Source organism: Arvicola amphibius, chromosome 3 (genome assembly GCF_903992535.2).
Source record: "Arvicola amphibius chromosome 3, mArvAmp1.2, whole genome shotgun sequence".
NCBI classification, from domain to species: domain Eukaryota; kingdom Metazoa; phylum Chordata; class Mammalia; order Rodentia; family Cricetidae; genus Arvicola; species Arvicola amphibius.
Genome location: NC_052049.1, coordinates 188,154,668 through 188,171,241, shown reverse-complemented (window position 1 = coordinate 188,171,241; position 16,574 = coordinate 188,154,668). Strand labels below are relative to the sequence as shown.

The window sequence follows — 16,574 nt, the reverse complement described above, 5'->3', positions numbered from 1 at the left end:
GGAAAAATGTGTGTCTGTGCATGATGCATATGTGGGGGGTGAGTGTGGGGGGCAGAGGACAACTTTGAGGACTTGGCTTTCTCCTTCCATATTGAGGCAGGATACAGGGATCAAACTCAGGCTGACAGGATTTACAGCAAGCACATTTACCTTTCTGAACTAATTTTAACACTTGGAGATACAACAGCACATGTGTGAAGCCACTCACAGGTATTTGTAATTATCATTCAGTTATTCCATACCTGCTCGCTGTAGCAAACACTTCTCATTGAGATTTATGTATTTCTTAAACACATCCATGCAGATCTAAAAAAGTCATAAAATATTAAATCACCTTTATATGTTTTACAAGAAAACAAAAAGTTATGAGCTTAGAGTTTAGAATAAAAATTGATGTTTATATTAATTCACAGGCCTGAAATGTATACTAGACTGGTCCTTCTGCCTCCACCTCCCAAGTTCTGGAATTTTAGGCGTGTACCATCCTAGCTGGCCAGGCCACCATGGCTGTGGTGGACCAAGAACTGGCAAGAGTGGGATGCAACCAGAACTCCTGACACTGCTGAGTGTGACCTGGGACAGCCACTCCAGAACGTGCTCCACATGCAGGAGGCATGGACAGAGTGCCAAGAGTATCAGTGCTGTGTTATCCAAACAGGTAAACAAGGCAAATGTCCACTAACCTAAATGTTCACTGATGAAGTTAATTTTGATAAACTTATACAACAGAATACTAACTATTACACAGTAAGGAGAAAGAAACGCTAACAACTAGATGTCAAAAATACTAAGCCAGAGTGGACATGCCAGGTGCTATGGTATGCACTTTTAGTCAGGGTTACTTGGGAGATTGAGGCAGCAGGAATTTGAGATCAGCCTGAGAAACACAGCAAGACTCTGTATAGACTTACACACACAATTTACATAAAGCATGAACCCAGACAGGGCTTCACCTTCTCGTCTCCCTGCTCAGGCACATGGACAAACTTGCACTGTGCTCGCTCACAGCCACGTAAGGTATTGAAGTGGAATCTGCAGTATCTGTGGGGTATCACCAACCCTAAGGGCTTCTGGAACACCTACAAGATTAGAAAAAGACTTCCAAGTTAATCATAAACACAGTCATGGGGACACATCTGAGTACCCCAATGCTTGTATATAAAACTAGTTCAGAGTTATTTACCTGTGACTTTTACTAATTTCTCATGCAAAAGATTCTGACTGTTTTCTTTCTTTCTTTTTTTTTCCCCCTTGGGACAGGGTTTCGCTATGTAGCCTTGGCTGGCTTGGAACTCACAGAGATCCTCCTGCCTCTGCCTCCAGAGTGCCAAGATTAAAGTTATGCACCACTATGCTTGGCTTGCTTCACATTTTTAAGACTTGTTTTTAGGACAATTTTAGGCTCACAGAAAACTGACTAGGAATCATAGAAATATTCTGTGCATTCCCTGTCCACACATTCATCTTTAAAAGCTTACACAAGGCTCATCTCTTTCCTGTTCTTGTCTCCTCTTTCACAGAAAGCTAGCTATACCAAGAACACACACTGCATTTCAGATACATTTATTAGAAATGGAACTCTCCTCAGTTCCGATGATTAACAAGAGAAGAGAAATGAAAAGCTGAATTCCATACAGCAGACATCTCCCACAGCTGATGGTCCCTCCTCCTCCCAGCTTTAGTTTCAAAGGCTCCTTTCTTCCACCTCAAACCTCTTCCTGGTGAACATCTTCTAAGTCAGTACTCATTCCTAATCCCCACCCAAAATCTGTGTTTCCAAGTATTTAAAAAGGCACTGGATCCTTCCACTTATATTTCCCTAAGTATGGGTTATAATTTGCAAGATTTTTTTTTTCAGGAGGGGGAACTTACCCCCATATTTTTTTCTCTTTTAAATATTTCACAAGTTTCAGGATTCTGCAGCTGTAAGACAGGTCTTCCTGGAAATCTGAAATCTAGACGTAAAAGAGCATTACAAACAGGCACAGAGCGTGGACTTCCGAACAGGGGCGCCACACCTGACTGCTCTAGTTTCACTCTGGTATACTCTTTATTTTTTAAAAATTAAAAAAGAATAATTTTATCTATTTTTATGTGTCTGTGCAACATCTGCAATGTCTGCTGCCCTAGGAGGTCAAAAGAGAGTACTTGTGGTGGTCTGAATACATACTAGGAAATTGTTTGGGTCTTTGAAAGATTCATAGCCTGAACTCCTAATCCTCAATGAAGCCAGGGGCCCTATTAGCATATTCTCTTTATATACTCAGAGAAAGAGATACGTGAACTTGGTAAGAGGGTGGCCTTTTGAGACATAAACAGGATCCTCAGAATCCCAACCTGCTAGCATTCCACAATCATCAGAAAGAAATCTCTATTTAGCCCCCCTAGTCTGCGGTTCTTTGTTAAATTACTCTCCGCTGATCAGCACAGCAGACACTGTACTCTTGAATGGTGTTTTCTAAAACCTTAGTTTCAATATTTTTAATTGTGTGCAATGTATGGGTCTGCATGTGGGTATCTATATGAGTGTGTTGCCTTGGATACTCTGGAGCTGGAGCTACAGACGGTTGTGCGCTGCTCGTCATGGGTGCTGGGAACTGAACTCAGGTCCTCTGAAAGAACAGTAAGTGATCTTAAATATGGAGCCATCTCTCTAGGCCTAATGGTGTCTTTTAAAACGAGAACTAGGACATTTAAAAACATTCTTTTCTAAGGACAACTATCTATCTATCTATCTATCTATCTATCTATCTATCTATCTATCTATCTATCTATCGTGTGTGTGTGTGTGTGTGTGTGTGTGTGTGCACAAATGTGTTTACCTCTGCATGTTCAAGGTGGCCGGAGTTAACATCAGGTATCTTCTTTTATCAGTCTCTACCACATTTTCCTTTGTTGCTGATTTTTGAGCCACCATTTTACTATGTATCCCTTGCTGGCCTAGAACTCAGTCTGTAGACCAGGCTGACCTTAGACTCACAGAGCTCAGCCTGCCTCTCGTCTGGAGTGCTGGAACTACCATGCCCAGCTTCTACTTCGTTTTTGGTTTTTCTTTTAATTTTATGTATATGAATGTTTTGGCTGAAAGTCTGTGTGTGTGTGCCATTTGTGTGCCTAATGTCCAAGAAAGTCAGAAGAAGGATTCAGGTCCTCAAGGACTGGGGATACAGATGGTTGTGAACAACCATGTGGGTGCTGAGAATTGAACCCAGGTCTTCTGCAAGAGCAACAAGTATCTTAACTGCTGAGTCATCTCTCCAGTCCTCCACTCGTGACAGGGTCTCACTGAACCTGAAGCTCACTGCTGCAGCAAGACTGAACAGCCAAGTGAACCCTGGGATCCACCCTGCTCCTCTCCCCCAGTACTGGGTTTATAGATGTGTACCTTCATACCCAAGTTCTACATGGGTGCTAGGAATTTGAATTCAGATTCTCATATTTTTTTGTTTGTTTTGTTTTTTGAGCCAGGGCCTCTCTATTATCTAGTTCTGGTTATTCTGGAACTTGCTATATAGACCAAGATGTATCAGGCTAGACCAGGATCACAGAGATCATCTGCCTCTGCCTCCCAAGTGCTGGAATTAAAAGCACGTGCCACCATATCTGGTCAAAAGGTCCTTACATTTGTGAGGCAAGCATATACCCAATGAACCATCTCCTTAACACAAATATTTTTTTCAATTGTTTATATTTTACCTCTGTAGCATCTGTATACAATCTGGAGCAGGCTGAAGATATGCTGCCTATAACTTTACAGCAATTTATATTATGAAAGTTAGAAGGCTTTGAAACAAAACGCACAGCTGCTGTGGGCTGGCTGCAATGGCCTACAACACCAGGTGGGATGAAGGGAATACTGGGAAGGTTCAGAAGGAGGAGACGTGTGCTGTACAAAGTAACTTAAGTTTCCAAACTCATTCTTCAAAAGAGCTTATTTTGTTTAGAGAATTAAGAGAATTGTGAATCATCAAAAATAATACAAATCCTAAACATATACAAGTATAATTAAGTATGAATATTTTAGGTTTTTCACACAGTACCACTGTCACATAAATACAGATGTTTTTATTTCAGTAACAATGACTTCTGTGAAATTCCTATATTATTTCGCGCTGACAAGATCTTAATGTGAGAACAGGTATTACCATTCATCCAGGGTGCAGGCACTGCATCTTCCTGATGACCACTTAGATTCAAAGGAAGCACTGATAAGCAGAGAGGTTTGGGACCCAGGATTGCTAACTGACCTTCATTAACCACAACTTCTGCACCTTTAGAATCTTTGCTGTATGAACAGAAAAACTGGATCAGAATGTCAGCTTATTTATAAAATATTAGAGCAATGAGAATCAAGAAAGCAGAACTATAACCTAATGCTACATATGTGCCATGTACTAATCTGTATACTATATTTTGTGATTTTACAATATTAGCAATGGGGTGCTCCTGTCCTCTCCGAATTTTATTTTACTTAATTTATGATGATGACGTTTTTCAGAAGGGGAAACATATGCACAGCGAGTGTGTGGCAGGCAGAGGATAACTCTGTGAGGATGGGTCTTCCCTTCTACCTTCACGTGGATTCTGGACACTAAACTCAGGTTGTCAGGCTTGTACAGCAAACACTTTTGCCTGCTGAGTCATCTTGTTAGCCCAAGGTCCTGTCTTCTTCATAGAAGACCAATGCGTGTTAAATGGTTGAGGTCGGGACAGGAATAATGGATTATGGATTGAATATGAAATGATCTCCATGGGTCCATGTGTTTGAATGGATCTACAAAACCTTTAGGAGGCAGGGGCCGGGAGGAGAAATGAGTGGCTATGGTGCAGGCCTTGAGGGCCACTGGCCTGAGCTTTCAGCTTCCTGGCCCACTGGGATGTGGTGAGTTCCTGCTGTCATCTAATCGCCATGAACTGTAACATGTTTTCTCTGCCACGTAACACCTCTCAGACCAGGAGCCAAAGCAAATCCTTTTCCCTTAGTTGCTTCTGACAGACATTTTTGTCAGAGTAACAAATACAATGAGTACAGGGTGCTGTGGTTAAGACCACGGCAATCCCAGTGCAGGAGGGAGGAGGCGGGAAGATCATGAGTTTGAGAACAGTGTGGGCTACAAACAAGATCTTGTCTCAAAAGCAAAAACAAAAATTCGATCCCCCCAAAATACACACAAAAACCACTCTAGCAAACCCCAAAGCTGCAACCACCACCACCACCACCACCACCACAACAACAACAAAAAAGCTTTTTGACATGGAACATCACTACCCTGTCCTTGAACTCCCCCATCTCAGCTTCCAGAGAGTGGGAATGACAGGAATGCACACTGAGGACAGAGTGCAGCCAGAGCTTCATGGCACAAAACCCTTACCAGCTCTGCAGTTCAGTAACCCAGGAAAGGCCATAATGCTAACACACTAATGGAAAACTCCAAGAACAGTTTCTAACTTTCAACTTCATCCTGTTCTGTAGATTAGGAAGGCATCTGGCTATCCTGCTTCGTACTGCATGGGATGTGAACTACCCTCCTGTTCGTATACCCAAGCACCGGTCAGTCATCTATTCATGCTGGTACAGTCAACTGTCTTTGTACTACACTGCTGGTATTCAAGGAACAGGAGCCTCACAGTAACAGCCTAACCCGTATACTCTGGGCACTGTGGTTCTACTTCATCTCCTGGAGGCCGTCTGTCTTCTCGCATCATCAGGAGATGTGACAGAACGAGTCAGCGTCAGCACTCACACAGCACAGTGCTAAAATAATTCTATTCCTGTTGATCTCTTACTGTACTTAAGTTATAGGATGTATGTGTAGGAGAAAGCACACCATGCCATAGGGTTTGGTCTTATATGAAGTTCCAGACATCTACAGGGTCTTGGAACTATCTTCTGTGGATAAAGAGGAGCTACTACTATATAAGGTCTTCTGGATAAGTATACAACAAACTTATACATGTCTGAAAGTTTCCCTGGACAGATCTATAAAACTATTACCAGATTGATGATATAAACAACTTTAACTGCACTTCAGTATGTAATATTATGAATTAACAAATTTCATTAAAATTTTAGTCTGGAAGTTGCTTACATAGAAAAATAACACAGGGCAGTGGTGGTGCATACCTTTAATCCCAGCACTTGGGAGGTAGAGGCAGAAGGATCTCTGTGAGTTTGAGGCCAGCCTGGTCTACTGCTGTGGGACAATTTTCTTTTATCCTGTTACTTGTATTATTTTTAATAAAACGCTGATTGGCCAGTAGTCAGGCAGGAAGTATAGGCAGGGTGACCAGGCAGGAAGTAGAGGTGGGGCAACAAGAATTCTGGGAAGAAGGAAGTTTGAGTCCACAGTTGTGACCGAGCCCAGTCGTGACCCAGGCGCAGAGGAAGGAAGATGTGACTGCCTTGCCGAAAAAGGTACCAAGCCATGTGACTAACACAGACAAGAATTATGGGCTAATATAAGTAATAAGAGTTAATAAGAAGCCTGAGATACTGGGCCAATCAGTTTATAATTAATGCAGACCTCTGTGTGCTTTCTTTGGGACTTAATGGCTGCAAGATCAGGTGGGACAGAAAACCTCGGTCAATAGTCTACAAGAGCTAGTTCCAGGACAGGCTCTAAAACTACAGAGAAACCCTGTCTCAAAAAACTCAATATCTATATATAACTTGAGGATGCCTAAAAGGTACAAATTAATTGACTTTTTCAGAGAAAGGAGCCAATATTCAGATGCTATCATCTTTTAACTTTAAAAACAATTTTAGTAAGCTTTTTCACTGGATTTAAGGGGGAATCGTGGCAGAACAGAAAAACCAGTAAAAAGCAGTAAAAAGTAAAAAGTATATAATTATAATTACAATAGCTGAAATTTAGTAGCATTAAGAGAATTTAAAAATTTAAAACACAATCACTTTCTCCTTGATTTGGGATATCACTGATACACGTAATCACCATTCTTCCCTAATAAAGCAGACAAAAGCAGCAGCAGAAAGACAGCATGGATGACTGTTGGAGCCTCAGTGTTGAAGATCTGCAAGGCCACTGTGGTGGTTTGGGTGGAAATGGCCCCACAGGCTCACAGGGAAGGCACTTTTGGGAGGTGTGGCCATATTGGAGCAAGTGTGTCACTGGAGGTGGGCTTTGCGGTTTCAGAAGCACCACATCTGTCTGTGCACTGCCATGCTTCCCACCATGATGATAATGGACTAAACCTCTCAACTGTAAATCAGCACAGTTAAATGTTTTCCTTTATAAAAAGTACAATGGTCTGCTGGGTGGTGGTGGCACACGCCTTTAATCTCAACACTTGGGAGGCAGGTGGATTTCTGTGAGTTCAAGGCCAGCCTGGCTTACAGAGTGAGTTTCAGGACAGACGTGGCTGCACAGTGAAACCCTGTCTTGAGCCCTCCCCCCACCAAAATGGTCATAGTATCTCTTCACAGCAATTGCAACTTTAACCAAGACAGCCATAAAGCACGCTGGGCATCCATGGAGTCTGACACTCCTGCTCTGTCCTCTGTTATAGGAGCTGTCAACCTTGGGCTTCCATCAGGGTGAATTCTTATTGAACACAGACTGATGTTGGGTCCCAGCCTGAGTTCCTGGTTCAGCAGGTCTGGGTAGGACCCTACAACTGCATTTCTGACAAGTTCTCATATGCTACTGCTGGTTTGAAGATCCACATATGCACATTTTAGCCTGAACATAAATGGATGTTTATGACTTGAGTGTGCCTTGTCACAGTGGCTAAATGAGGGAGGAATATAGTGGTATGTTATTTGTATTTTAATAAATAAATCTTGCCTGAAGACCAGAGGCAAAGCTAAAACCATTAGAGAAGTCTTACCTTTACCACGGCTGGGCGACTGCAAACTAAACAGCCTAAACCTCTCTCTCCTCCCATTTTATATTCCCTCTAGTGCTGGGATTAAAGTCATATGACTCCCTAGTACTGAGATTAAAGGTGTGAGCCACCACCACCTGGATTTATTTCTGCACTAATTTTGTGTATCTCAAGGTGGTCTTGAATTCACAGAGATCCATCTGCCTCTGTCTCCCAAATCCTAGGATTAAAGGTGTGTGCCACCATTACCTGACCTCTAGTGTTGTGAAGAGACACCATGACCATGGCAACTCTTATAAAGGAAACTTTTAATTGGGGTGGATCACTTACAGTTTCAGAAATTCGGCCCATCATCATCATCGTAATATCATTATCATCATGACAGGGAGCATGATGTCATGCAGGCAGATGTGCTGAAGCTGAGAGTGTTACATGTTGCCAACAACAGGAAGTCAACAGACAGTGACACTGAGGGATGTGTAAGCAGAAGAGACCTCAAAGCCCGCCCCCACAGTGACACACTTCCTCCAACAAGGCCGCACCTCCTAATAGTGCCACTCCCTTTGGGGCCCATTTTCTTTCAAACCACTATAGTGGCTTATAACAATCTGTAACTTCAGCTTTAAGGGAGCTGATGCCCTTTCCTGACTTTTGAGGACACCTGTACACACGTGTACACACACACACACACACACACACACACACACAATTAAAAATAAAACATTTTTTAAATAGTGGTAAATTCAATAGAAAAGGCTATATGACTCCATGAAAGTCATAATGGCTAAATCAACAAGTGTCTCATGTGAATTCAGTGTTTAGTGCTAAGAGAATGCCCTGCCATCACGTACAAACCGCCCCATCTATGCATCCTAAACCACTTTCCTATAGTGATATATTATTTGTGTTTTAATAAATAAATCTTGCCTGAAGACCAGAGGCAAAACACAGACATACATGCAAACTCACACATGTGCAACTACACAGTACAAACATACACACCCATGCAAAGAATAAGAGTAAGGTAACCCCACTTTACTACCAGTTTGAAAGTAACTGAAATTACCTTTACAGCTGGCAACAACTGGCACACTAGTTAGACCATATCCATGTGCATAGCTTGTGGAATACTAACCAATGATACACAACAGATTTAAAACCGTTATTACAGACCTGCAAACGTCCTGCGTGCTCTCCTGCTCCTCTCTCCCAGCTGCCTTGTCTGCAGTGCTGCACTGTGAAGAGATTACAGGTGAGGGAGCAGACGTGAGTATTTCTGCCAGGCTTATGAGAGCTGTGGGATAGAATTTAACTGGTAGATGGCCTGAAGACAGTTTTATTTTAAATAATTTAAAATGCTCAATGCTCAACAATGACTTAAGACTGTCTCCTGCTGCTGGGCGTGCTGGCACACACCCATATTCCCCCGGTAGAGGCAGAAGGGTGAGAAATGGTGCAAGCCATGAGTTTGAGGTCAGCTTAGGCTAGATGAGACCCTGTCTCAAACAAACAACACCACAAAAATTGAATACATTATCGAGTAGAAAACTTGAGTGTGGCTCAGTGTCAGACCACCCGTGCAGCAAACATGAGGCCCTCTGTTGAGAACCACAAAACAAAACAAAAAACCCACAACACCAAGTGGAAAGACGTGCCATGCCCCCAGACGAAAATGTGGAAGATAAAATGCTAATTCTCCAGGTGCGTCACTGAAAATCATTTTCAGCATGAGTCTGATGTATCTTAGAACACATGAAAGGGGATCAAAAGTGCTTTAAATCTGTAACATGGCTTAGACCCAGTTTTCCTTACTGCTTCTGTTTTCCAAATGACTGACAGTATGCTAAGGAAGCATGCACTAAGTACCAGTGGAAAAAAAGAGGTTAATTCTGAAGGCTGCAGTTAAATGCATTGGCTCTTCTTCCAAAGGACCTGGATTTGATTCCCAGCATCCACATGGCAGCTCACAACCATCTGTATGTAACTCCAGTTCCAGCAAATCCAACACCCATTTCTGCTCTCCACAGGCACTAAAAACCCTAACCACAGATTTCAACTGCAGGGAAGTAAAGTGGCAGCTACTACACAGCCCAGCAAAGGGCAGCCCACTTATCCTGGAGACATCAAAACTTAGGTGCACATAAACCCTACAAAGGGAGGTCTGTAGCCAATAATTATATTTGTAATATCCCAAACTGAAGCCACCCAGATGTCCATCAGCAAATGAACAGTTCTCTAGCTGTGGTACCCATACTGTGGAGTACTGCTGAGGGGTAAATATCAATTTACTGGTGTATGGAACAATCTGAATGAATAATCCTCAACCTGAGGTGATGACAAGCTACATGATTCCATTTATGTAACATTCTTTTATTTATATTTTTTTGAGACATGGTTTCACTGTGTAGCCCTGTCTGTTCTAGTACTAGCTCTACAGACCAGGCTGGCTTTGAACTCAAAGAAAATGGCCTCAAACTCACAGAGATAGTAACATTCTTGAAACGGCAAAATTGTAGAAATGGAAAGTGTTAAAATACGGAAGGGCTAGGTGCAGGAAAGGAGTAGGTATGACTATGAGGGCGTAATGTGCAGGGCAGTTTGATAAGACGGATACTCGGTAGCTCACCTGCATTCTTGTCAGCAGACACACAAAGGCCAGGTCTTCCTAATGCCCCAGAGCTGCCACGCTGTGCTACAGCTCTGCAGCCACCGGAGAAGCTGGGTAAAGTACATTCTATGTAGTTTTTTTTTTTTTTAGCACTGCTTGTGAATCCACAATTACTATTTTAAGTGGAATGCTGCTAAAGCAGATTATGGTGAATTAACAATACTAAATATCTTAATCATTAGGCGATGTCTCAAGTCAATGGCCTCACCAATGGTGGCACACACCTTAAATTACAGCACTCAGGAGGCTGATGTAGGCAAATCTCTGAGTCTGAGGCTAACCTGGTCTACAGTATGAGACCCAGAACAGCTAGGACTACACAGAGAAACCCTGTCTTGAAAAAAACCCAAAATAAATAAAATAAAAGTAACTATTAAAGGACTGGAGAGATGGTTCAGTAGTTAGGAGCATTTGTTGCTCTTGCAGAGGACCTGGGTTCAGTTCCCAGCACCACGTGGCAGCTCCTAACGAGCTGTAACTCCAGGGCAGTAGCTCTTCCCTGAGCATCTCACCCCTTCTCACAGTCATCTGGGGAACTAATGCCTTTTTCTATCCTTCACAAGTGCCAAACATGGACATATTACACATTACATACAAGCAGGATAAAATTAAATAAAAAGAAGTCTTTAAAAAACTGTAAAACAGCACGTTAAATTCAAAAGTAAGCAGAAGAAAGGGAAAGACATAAATCAGAGTTAAGCAGGTAACAAAAAAGCAAAAGAGAATCAGTAAAATCAAAAACAGGTTCTTTGAAAATTATGACAGTTAACAGTTCCCTAGCCTAGAGTTCAGCGATACAGAGGAGCTGGAGTCGACAGCCTGCAGCTACCTCCTTTTATAAATGAAACTGTATGTGAACACAGCAATGCCTACATTGTCTATGGCTTCCTCCATGCTATGGTGGAGTTAAGTAGATGCTACAGTGATCCAATGGCCCACAAAGTCATATAGTACCATCTGGGTCCATAAAAGGAAAAAGTTCTCTGTTGGCAGAGTTGTGGAACTGTCGAGTATGACCTCAGAAAAGATCACTGACACTTGACTTGGTCCCCTCATTTGTAAAAGGAAATTACAGTACAAATCTCAAGTACAGTGAAGGGAAACTCAACAAGGTAGGTTATCCACATACTACATTTTAAAGGACTCCCCCCTGCCCTGATTCTGGTAGATAACCTCTAAGCTCTTCGAATGTCTTCCCATGGAAGTGTCTATTTATTTAGGATTCTGGGACCACGCCAGACAGTGTATGCCAATAATATATGATTTATTTTAGTGACCTTGGGTCATGTGATTGATATTAACTTGACCTTTGTTAGGGTTAAAGCCTGAAGGACTAAGCACAGTCCAGCCTTTGTGACTGGTTCTAATAGAAACTCCAACACTAAGCTCAGGTGGGCATCTCTGGCTGGCAATATTCTTGTGCTATGCCACACACACACACACACACACACACACACACACACACACACACACACACACACGTATTGAAGAGAATGCTGGGGACTCTGCCTGGGAGCCTCTTCCCTTTCTGATTTATTGTTTCCCTGCCATCAACGTAACCATGGTGTAACAGCTTTGCTGACCTCTGTGAGTTCTTACTGGCTTATTACTGACCCTAAGGGCCTCCTAACATCTATGACAATCCCACGAGGTGTTGAAACACTGTTAACAGTGACCAGCTAGCATCTGATAATGGCACTATTGTTGTCTGTCCAACTGTTAAGCTGTTTCTACAGCACGTCCAGTCCTCACTCACCCCTATCCACTCAGCAGTTATCACCCACCGCTCTCCCAGCACTACACAAAATGGACAAAAATTCTTGTCTTTCTGGGGTTTTATCCTAGCAGGAGGGGAAAGAAAAACTGCACAGGTGTATTTAGGTGGGCGTACATGGTCTGTAAACATAAAACACTCTGAGACCTGAAATTCTTTGGGTGCCAAAACAATGCTCCAATATTCTGGAAAGATTTCAGAGTTTGGATTTCTTATTACACAAACATTCTAAGGCTGTAAAGGTGGTATCATCTCAGAGACAAAGAAGACTGCCCAGTCTGAGAAGAGCTGGACTACAAAGTAAGACACTTTTTCAAAACAAAACCTAGCCCAAATTAAAATACAGAAATTCTGAAACCTGATACTTCTGGATTTACGCACTTCAAACAGAGATACTCCACCTGTAGTATATGCTAGGTCAAGAGAACCACAGAAGGTGGGGTACGGAACTGGGGAACACGGCAGTTTGGGTTTTACCCAGCAAAGGTTCCTCCTGAGAACAGCAGTAAGACACAGCCTGGAGGAAACAGGAGCATTAGCTGTATCATCTTCAAGGGGAAGAATACTCCAGGAAGAAAAGATTGCATGGATGGGTGATGGAGAAGTGTCTATGTGTTACTTTTATTAATAAGAAACTGCCTCGGCCCTTTAATAGAACAGAAAATTAGGTAGGCGGAGTAAACAGAACAGAATTCTGGGAAAAAGAAGGCAGATGCTTCAGGCAGTCGCCATATGCGGTCGCCATGCTTCTCTTCTCCGAGATGGACGCAGGTTAAGACCTCTCCTGGTAAGCCACCCCTCGTGGTGCTATATAAATTACTAAATATGGGTTAAAGCAAGATATGAGAATCAACCAATAAGAAGCTACAGATAATGGGCCAGGGGCCAGGCAGTATTTAAATGAATACAGTTTCCGTGTAATTATTTTGGGTAAAGCTAGCCGGGTGGCGGGACACAGCCCCGCCGCTCCTTCTACAGATGGGGTCTTGGAGCATGCCTCAAAAACAAGTCTGAAGAGTGGTCAGAGATAAATGCAGAAGGAACAGCAGGGAGATCTGAGGTGACGAAGGGAGGAGGGCTCTGGGGCAGACAGAGCAAGCCACATGGGTCATCACAACAGGGCAGACATAGAGCGAGCCATGTGGTCATCACAACAGGGCAGACATAGAGCGAGCCATGTGGTCATCACAACAGGACAGACATTGAGCGAGCCATGTGGTCATCACAACAGGACAGACATTGAGCGAGCCATCACAAAGAATAACATTAGAAGCTTCTGGAGAGTCTAAGGCAGAAGAAAAAATGACACAAGGAAACCTATGCTGTTCTGAGAATCCCTTATAAAAGGGCAAGGTTAAAAACAGGCTAGGAGGAGACTGTAATCATTTGTACAGTACAGTCATGGACCTGCGCAGTGCTGACAGGGTGGTAAAGCAGACAGTCTCCAGACATCATGTGAAGATAGGACCAGCAGCATCTCCATGTAGTCTGTATATGGAGTGAGGATACAAGTCAAGAAAGATAAAATTTTGAGACTGGGTAACTGAGAAAGATGGTGTTGTCATTAACACAGATGGAGGATAGGATGGGAGCTGGTTTGTGGTGTGGGGAAAGGAGAGGTATAACTGAGGAATTTTTGTTTTTAGCTGTGTTAAGTTTTAAATGCCTAAGTGGGCATCCCAGTGATGAGAGAGTTTGTGTTAATATAGACCTGTGAGGGAGTTAGCATGTGCATGTAGTGACATTTTGTTTGTGCTCTAACAAATAAAGCTTCCCTGAAGATCAGAGGGCAGAGCTAGCCACTAGGTAACCAGAGAGGCGATGGTGGCTCATACTTTTGATCTCAGCACTTGAGATCTCATGCCTTTGATCCCAGTACTCAGGAGGAACATGCTTAAAGGCACTAGGTAGAAATAGGAATATAAGGCTGGTGGAGACAGGATCTTGGCCATTCAGACTGAGGATCTGGTAGAGGTAAGAAGTCTCTCTAGTGGATGGCTCCTTTACTTCTCTGATATTTCAGCATTTACTCCAATATCTGACTCTGAATTTTTATTATTAAGACCAATTAGAATTTGTGCTACACATACATTTATGGAATAAACTTGGATGGCACTATGCAAGAGAGCAAATCTAGGCAGAAAAATCACTCTAATGTGCAGAGGTCAGGGAGACCGAGAAAAAAACACCCAATAGAAAGGTGGCAGACAAAGACAGAACAAATCAGACAAATACATTCATTCTGGAAACCAAGTGGAGAAGGTTGCAAAGGAAGTGGGAGATGAGGATGAAGACACAGACCCATCAGACTGGGAGGTCTAGTGGGGGCTCAAGACCTTTGCAAGCTGGAGATTATGAGTACAGGATAAACAACCTGAGAAGCTGAACCACACATCAGAGGGGTGGTAACTAGTAAAGGCTTTGTTCTATTTAAAGATGAGAAAAAGTATGCTTATATATTAGTGAAAAAGACTCAACAGTGGAGGAAGAGGTGCACCTGGAGAGTGCACCACCCCCTGGGAGAGAAACTGGGGCTCCAGGAGGGTGCGGGCGGGTGGAGCCGAGTACTGGAGGGAGCTGACAGTGTTCTTTCCCATCTACTTTGCTTCTTGGTGAAGAAGAAGGAAGCAAAGTGGTTAGCTTTGATGAGTGAAGAGCATTTCAAGGGTTAAGGAGAAAGAGTATAAAATAGTTGTTCAGGAATAAATTACATTGTGCAAAAGGGTTAGAGAATCACCAACATTATCGGGCAGAACTTTTTTTTTCTTTCAGTGCTGGGGAAAAACTTGGAGCCTTGCAAATCCTAGACTAACACTTTGTCATTGAGCTTCATCCCCAGTCTTAGACATAAAATTTAATTAAAGAGTCTAATATCAAAGATTTTTCCTAGCATATAAAAGCAGTAAATTTCAAGACCAGTTTAGGCTTACCTACAATTCCTACGCCTTCTACATCTGTGGATATGTAACTGATGCTGACTTTCATGGCCCATAGGTATTATCATATTAAAAAGTTTCAGGGAGCATCAGATAATATTCAATACTGAGGCAGGAGAATATGTATTATTTTATTTAAAGGTCTTATGTAAGTTTATGGCAACTTTAGGATATGAAGAGCTCATATAATTATGCATCACATGCTACTTCTCTCAAGAATTTGTTTATGTTGTGCTTACACAGAGCACTAAGAGACCGGTCACCTGGCCAGAATGAAGAGCACTCCTACTGAGTCAAAGTATTTGGTCTGTCTCTTCACAGCACTGCTGAGATGGCTTTCTGTGTTAGTCATCTATGTACCTATGGACACGACACAGGCAAATACAAAAGCTTCTCTGGTACCTTTGCATCTGAGTCTGAAGCTCTCGCCTGTTCACTGGGGTCTCCCAGGTTTTCACTCACAACAGCTTCCTCAGTGGCTTCCAAGGAGACGGCTGCACCTTCAGGGTCGTGCTGCAGCTCCTTTGCTAGAGAGAAACAACACCCAACCACATAATTTAAACAACCAAAGGCTGTGCCACGAACCCTAGCATTCAGAGCATTCAAGGTCTAACGTGACAGCACCAAGTCAGAACTTCAGCAAATTATGTAGCTCCCTACTCATTACCAAAATAACTGCATTGTATGGGAGAAAATGAATTGACAACGTGATATTTAAGAACCTTTCTTATATCCCAGACATTTAAAAATATTTTTACTGGCACGTGCCTTTAATCTTAGCACTCGGAGGCAGGAACAGGCAGAGTTCCAGGCCAGCCAGGACCACATAGTGAGACCCTGTCACACATAAACAAACTCTACCCTGACTGACCTTTATTTATTTATTATTGAGACAGGCTCTCTGTATGTAACCGCGGCTGTCCTGGAACTTACGATAAAAACCAGGCTGGCCTCAAACTCACAAAAATCCACTTGCCTCTGCCTCCTGAGTGCTGAGACTAAAGTGTGCGCCACCACACCCAGCCATATTTACATCTCACTTTGTGAGCACACTCACAGTCACTGCAGAAACCAGAGGACAACTTACAAGGCCAGGTTTGGCAGCCATATTACTGGCCCTAAAAATATTTTTAAAACTCAAAAGTCAAATAGAAGTTAACATCTACATTGTTGACTCAGGCATCTACAATTATGATTAGCTATTAGTTTTTAACGACCAATTTAGGATCTGGTAAAGTTAAAACATATATTTCAATTTCAAAGAAGTCTGGAAGACTCCAGAGGTCAACTACCTATCTTTTGTAGAGAATGCATAACACTGAATAATTAAATGGAAACTATCTCAAAATAT

General features: G+C 42.5%; 1 protein-coding gene across 2 annotated transcripts in view; it reads right to left on the bottom strand.

The window, feature by feature from the left end:
• The window catches only part of Topaz1 (testis and ovary specific TOPAZ 1), a 75,608-nt gene that overhangs the window by 42,730 nt on the left and 16,304 nt on the right, over positions 1-16,574 (bottom strand). The window contains exons 4-9 of one of the 2 annotated variants that reach the window (XM_042054804.1): positions 15,626-15,750; positions 9,019-9,080; positions 4,146-4,285; positions 1,873-1,955; positions 954-1,079; positions 243-306 (exon numbers count right to left, since the gene is read on the bottom strand). In XM_042054804.1, coding sequence (XP_041910738.1) covers positions 243-306; positions 954-1,079; positions 1,873-1,955; positions 4,146-4,285; positions 9,019-9,080; positions 15,626-15,750 — 600 coding nt within the window. Of the gene's footprint in view, positions 1-242; positions 307-953; positions 1,080-1,872; positions 1,956-4,145; positions 4,303-9,018; positions 9,081-15,625; positions 15,751-16,574 lie in introns of both variants that reach the window. The other variant, XM_038324257.1, reaches the window with a different exon arrangement.